This window comes from Mytilus californianus, unplaced genomic scaffold, assembly GCF_021869535.1.
Source record: "Mytilus californianus isolate M0D057914Y unplaced genomic scaffold, xbMytCali1.0.p SCAF_2, whole genome shotgun sequence".
Lineage (NCBI taxonomy): Eukaryota > Metazoa > Mollusca > Bivalvia > Mytilida > Mytilidae > Mytilus > Mytilus californianus.
The window spans coordinates 13,452,344-13,458,734 of record NW_026262668.1 but is presented as its reverse complement, the minus strand read 5'-3'; the positions used below and the strand labels follow the sequence as shown (position 1 = coordinate 13,458,734).

Sequence of the window (6,391 nt, the reverse complement as noted above, 5' to 3'; positions counted from 1 at the left end):
AAAACAAAAAACAAACAAAATACACAATGAATAACATAAAATAACAAATTAAAAACAAAATTAAAAAAACAAAACAAAACACACAACACAACACAACACAACTCCCACCACCACAACCACATTATCTTTTAATATTACGAATCTTCATATAGTTTAGTTAGAGTTGTGACCCCTTATACATGAATTATCTAAAGATATCGATGACTCACGATCACGTTTCGTTAGCTCCACGTGTCAAGCGGAAAATCACGGTAATTTGAAAGACGATCTGATGCTGTCCCCACCCAATATATATATATTTTCTTCTAATGTATAGTATTTTAACTTTTTTACAAACGTTATACATGTTATTATTATTATATCCATATTATAGATATGTAAAGTATAGTTTTCAGTCATTTACTTTATGAATTTTATTACTTTGTTTTCAGGATTTACCGATTGTTATATCAAATTGAATTGTGTTAATAAATCTTTATAATAGCTAGCGAACAATTTAAAAAGAAACTTAATTTTGATATATTATGTACCATGAATTCGAAAGAGGGGAAAACATGGTTTATATACATTTTGTAGTTGGATAATGATCCCAGTTTGTTGCAATTTGACTTTTTTTATATAATTAATTTGTCTTAATATATTATATACGTATAGCAATGAAACAAGCCTTCATACGTGTCACTGTGATTTCCAATAGGTATACTTGGGGACAGGACATTTTTTTTGCCCTCTTTTTCTCTGTACTAAAATCCGTTATTTTTTAGTTATCTGTTAATTCCTATGGTTTTTTTGTGTTATACTTATATAAATATACTGAATTCAAAAGTTTTGTTTACATATTTACTGATAATATTTACAAGATACAAGATACAAGATACAAGATATTTTATTAACCAATCATGGTGCCCAAAATTTGAGCTAAACAATCAAATTAATTACAAAATAAAGAACGGTGAATGTATATATTTCTAGAAAAACACGAAAATAATTGTAAGCATGTGAAATTTAAAGATAAATAATAAATAGCAGATTTTGGGAAAGAAGGGGAGGGCAAAAATAAATTGTCCTGTCCCCAAGTACATATGTGATTTCCATGCAATTGCATAAGGAGTAAACTATATATGGTTGATATATATGTAATTTACCTTGCAGGCGTAGCCTTGTCATGAAATAGAAGTTCCTTTATAACATAAGTTCCAAATGGAAGAATTATTCTGTAATATTATTTCCACCTGAGAATACTATAAAACATGTGTTAGGCGGACCAAATATGCACGTTCACTGTCTAATTGTTGGTTTATTTGCTTCATAAGGAACATAGAAATATGATGTTTATTTTTTAAGGATAGTTACATTAAACAGAAGCTCAAATTTAAGCCAGAAGTCGAACCCATATTATTACATAGTGTTTATATACATTTATTCTTCTTTGTTGTCGTTTTTTTTGTGTTTTTTTTGTGGTAATTTTTTTTTTTGTTTGGGGAGGGGGGATCCTCTATTCTGGTTCAAGTTGGTTAAGGATTTGCGGATAATTCGTCATTTTATTTATTGATTATAATCTTTTCTCGTATATTGTTAATATAGAAATGCGTCCTCCAAGATTTTGTTTTTGTTTTTTCATTTTCAAAAATCTTTCTTTTTTTGGTGGGATCAAGGATTTGTATGTCTCACTATACAATGCTTGGTGGGATCGCGGATCATTTTCTGGCCAGTCTGCATAGTTTTGATAAGTGATTAGAAAATTCAGATGTTTTTTTGACTAGCTATTATAAAAAGCTAAAAAAATTAAAACAGATGACCTTTTCCCAGTTTAATATAAACAATATTGATTTTTCTCAAACCATTTAATAAAAAAAAAATATAATTCGATGGGTTTTGTCGTGCAAACTCACTGGCGTAATACACAAAACACGGAAGATTGTGTTGACGTAAAATTCGATTGCTGTTCCAAGAAGTTAACCGACAGATTGTTCTCACGTCATTAAAGACTGATTTCATTACCATCATTTCAATCAAGGAAAGTAAAATTGATTTTTAGTTATTAAAATATACTTTTAATACAATTGCTTTAAAATAACCAACATTTGCATGCTTTAGTTGTCAAAATATATTGTCCTGAATAAGCATATTGTAGGGAGTGTGTTCATTGAATTTACCCATCACCCGACAGAGCTTTGACCAATCACAAAATAGACCTGAGAGGGGGATATGCGTAATTGTAAATAGAATCGAGGCTAGTTAGCCCGCATTTTTGTTGTGTGATGGCCCTTGTGTAAAGTGTACGCCATTACTGTGGTTTAAAACAATCAATGGGCGGACCATAAAACCTCATATTTCACAGGAATGGTAACGTGATCTTTTAGGTGCTATATATCAAATTATTCCTTAATTAATTATCTTCCAGTTGCTCATAATTTTCAGAAAAAATGAGCTCGAAAAAGGTACGATTTTGCAACGGAAAAATGGTCGGACATTAAAATTCATGCATGTGTGCATAAAGGACGTGGAGGAATCACGTGGTTTGTGTGTTACGATTTATGTTGATAATATTGAAGAAACATTGGACATTTATTCATCGTTTAGTTTTGTCTTATGTGACAGTTCCTAGATAAATGACATTGCATAGCCATTCAATACAGGTGACCTATTGACATTGCTTTGTTTTAACATTGTTTTGATTTACACAGAGTGGTATTTGGGGATTGAAGAGTCACGTGCTACGAGCCAAGTTTAAGGACAAACGGGCGCGTCGGGCTTGCGTCTGAGGTGTCACTGAATCGTACTTTCTGTACTCTAAAGTTGTCAACACTAGAATTAAATGTTAACAGGTGAGATTCTGCAATATCTATGATGTTACGTCAGCCAAACCCTCGTGCATGTCTGTGCCTCTCTCTTTGAGAGTATGTTGCATGGCCGTTATGGCACCTGCGCTAACTGAGGCAGCCACTCAGTCCTGTATCAAAATATCTCAATCCTCCCCACCAGTGAGCCCAGAGTTACATGTGCCATCCATTGCTGGTATAGCAAACGGAAAGAATAATCAGCCACATAGAGCAAAGCCCCTCAGTGGGCTGACCTCCCATGTTACTATTGGAGAGCTTAAAAAGTTGCAACAGCAAGGTTTATTCAAAAGCATTGGTTGCCAAGAAATCAAATTCAAGTTTGAAGATTCTGACAACACAGTTACAACAAAAGAAAGTCTACCTAAACCGTTTCTCAACGGTAACCATTCATTAATTGATTGTGAAAACATGAACCAAACAAATCATGTTAATGGCAATGAAGATATTGAAACAAAATTGAAAAGTGATAACGGACCAAAACTTGATTCAACAGTTAAAAGTGTTGACAGCAAGATTCCAGTCAGTGAAGAAAATATTTTTGCGAATTCTGAACATAAAAACAAAACAATAGACAAAATGGTTGCTTCCAGTTCTGAAGTGGATGCTGTTAGCACTACAGAAGTGTCCAACATGGATATGGACACGGACATTCAAAGTCCTATTGATTCAAATTTGAAAGAGGAGGTTAAAAAGAAGCAACATACTTTAGAACGCAGAACTCAACATTTATTAAGGCGATTAAGAAGACTACAAAGTAGAGGGGTTGAATCGCACTTGCATTCTCAACTCAGAAATTTTGTTGGCTTTCAGCATAAAAACCTACAGACAGTTGCAAAATCAATTAAGAGTTCAACATCAAATAATTTAAACGAAATTAAGACTGAACTGTTCAATAGTGATGATGTAAAAAGTTTATCAACGGCAGCACTAGTGAATTTAGTAAGAAGACTACAGTCCAGTCAGTCATCTTTATCGCTGAGTCAGCGTTACCTCAATTCTAAGTCAGACAGTGGACCAACTGGCGTTTTGACAATCGATAAGCTGACAGCAGAAGAATCTATAAGAGTATCTGGACTGTTGTCAAACAGTATTCATCATGCACAGAGTTGTTGTGATTCTGATGTTACAGAGAGTAGCTCTGGTGGTGAAAGTTGTGATGAAGATGACCCTACTTGCAAGAAATCCAAATCAACACTGTTGTAAGTATCAATTATTTTGTTGGTTTGCAGTTCTATATTGCCTTAGTTTTTATAGGTACATGTACATGAAGGTTTCAATTGACACAATTTGAACAAGAGGAACTGCCCTTTTGTTTCCATGTTGGACATCTTATGATCTACATACACAAATTCCTTCATAAATCAGCCAAATTCATTCCTTATAATCAACTGACCAATAAGGTGATTTTGATTTCTTTTTAATCTTGCTTGATTTATCCCTATGATCTAGTTAGGATCTTTTATCAGACTTGTTAGTACTTCGTCTTTCAGTTTGGTTCGTCAAAAACCAAAATCAACCATTTACCCCCCTAAAAATGCATATGGCAGCCAAGGGAAGTAACTCTTTAAGTCATATTGAAATCTATACATTAAGAAAGTATCATTTGTGGTTGTCACACATTTTTGTTCTTGTATTGATTTGCAACTCCTGATATCACATGACAGAAACCAACCAAAACATGCAATTTTCTAATAAGAATTACTGGCAAATTTATTAATAATGGAAAAGTGAACAGTCTTCATTTGCCTCGAATATTATGCCCCTGCAGTAGATTTTGTGTGCTGAAATACAAAATGTTCGTTTTACTTTGCAAAAACTTTCTAATTAACTAAATGATTTGATGATGCAAGTGATTTTTCCACAGGTTTTAGATTATTATCATTAGCAACTTTGTGAAAAACAACACTAAAAAATTGGATGCATTATTATCTGCTCTCGTTTCTGTAACATACATGTATGCCCTTAATATAGTTCAATTGTTTTGAAAAGCAATCTTCAAACCATCTTTATTTCATGTGTAAATTTATGTTGGATAAATATTTTTAGTTAAAAGTCACCTTGTACTTGGTGACATCAGTTGTCTAATAATAGAATTTGGAGTTCCCAGAACATTTATTAGCATTAGAAGCTGATAATCTCATTAACATATTGAACATGTATGTTTAAGCCATACCTTCTCATGATACATGTATCTGTTTTCTATAATGGGATTGACAGTTACATGTATGCTATTCATGCTCTAACTCTCCTGAAACTCAATAACAAAATTTAAATCAATGATTGCAGGGGTCTCACTAAGGATTTTTGAAGGCGAGTCCAGGGACTCATCATTTTTGGCCATGGCAAGTCCAACAGTGTGAAGATGAAACTTTATTGCTACATAATTTATTAATTCAATTTCCATGACAAAACAGAGCAAGGAAATGGCTCCAAGTTTAGATTATATTTAAACTTTGGTTATTAAATGATGATATATATTCTCAGTTGATACAACATTTGACACTCTTCTTGCATCTTTGGACTCCTCAGTTTTGGAAATGATGAGTCCAGACAAATTTTCATGAGTCCAGGACTCATGGACTCACCTTAGTGAGAACCCTGGATAGACAATAGTATCTTGTTCAGTCTTAATAATACCAAGGCACAAACACCCATTCTCTGTAAGGCCAAAAATAAATATATGTCTGTTAAGGGTTACATCATTCTAAAAAACACGGTACATTTTTTGTAGGTAGGTTGTTTTCTTCGTTTTTTTTTTTTTTGCAACATGATTTTGAGTTGTCTGGTACGAGTTGTCCATGGGCCAAACTAACCCGTATTTTTATACGACCACAAACATTTTTTTGGGTTCGTATAATGCTATGATGTTGTCGTCATCGCCCGAAGACACATTTGGTTTCCGGATAATTATAGTGAATGGATCTCTATGAAATTTTACAAGAAGGTCCAATACCACAAAAAGAAGGTTGGGATTGATTTTGGGGGTTATGGTACCAACAGTAAAGGAATTGGGGGGGTCTTTTTTAAAAAGCGGCCAAAAACAAGCATTTTTGTAGTTTCCAGACAATAACTTGTGTTTAAGTGTATGGATCTCTCTAAAATTGTATTACAAGGTTCCATACTACAAAGAGAAGGCTGGGATTGAGTTTGGGGGTATTTATTCCAAGGCGGGGTTTGTTTTTTTTTCTCCCAATTTTTTTGGGTGGTTCATATTTCAAATGTTTTGAAAAGTTTCTAGAAGAAATTTTCTATTGCGCAATAGATTTTTAAGATCTTTGACCTGATCTATTTTGTGTCAGAAACCTATATTAAGTTAAAAAATTGATCACAATCCAAATTCAGACAGTATTAAGCTTGAATATTGTGTCCAAACTTGCCCCAACTGTTCAGGGTTCGACCTCTGCGGTCGTATCAGGCTGCGCTCAGCGAAGCATTTTATTAATGTTTGGATTATTTCCCTTGTTTTTTGTTGGAAAGAAAATGACAGCAAAGTGATTTTTTATCACACTAGTCGCCAGTGTCCTTAAAACAGCTATCAAAAGCACGAT

At 33.5% G+C, this 6,391-nt stretch overlaps 1 protein-coding gene across 2 annotated transcripts in view; it reads left to right on the top strand.

The window, feature by feature from the left end:
* Window positions 1-2,207: 2,207 nt before the first annotated feature.
* LOC127729280 (KAT8 regulatory NSL complex subunit 1-like) overlaps window positions 2,208-6,391 on the top strand; it is a 39,269-nt gene continuing 35,085 nt past the window's right edge. The window contains exon 1 of one of the 2 annotated variants that reach the window (XM_052237015.1): window positions 2,208-4,042. In XM_052237015.1, the coding sequence (XP_052092975.1) occupies window positions 2,877-4,042 (1,166 nt within the window). In that variant the 5' untranslated portion in view covers window positions 2,208-2,876. The remainder of the gene's footprint in view (window positions 4,043-6,391) is intronic. The other variant, XM_052237013.1, reaches the window with a different exon arrangement.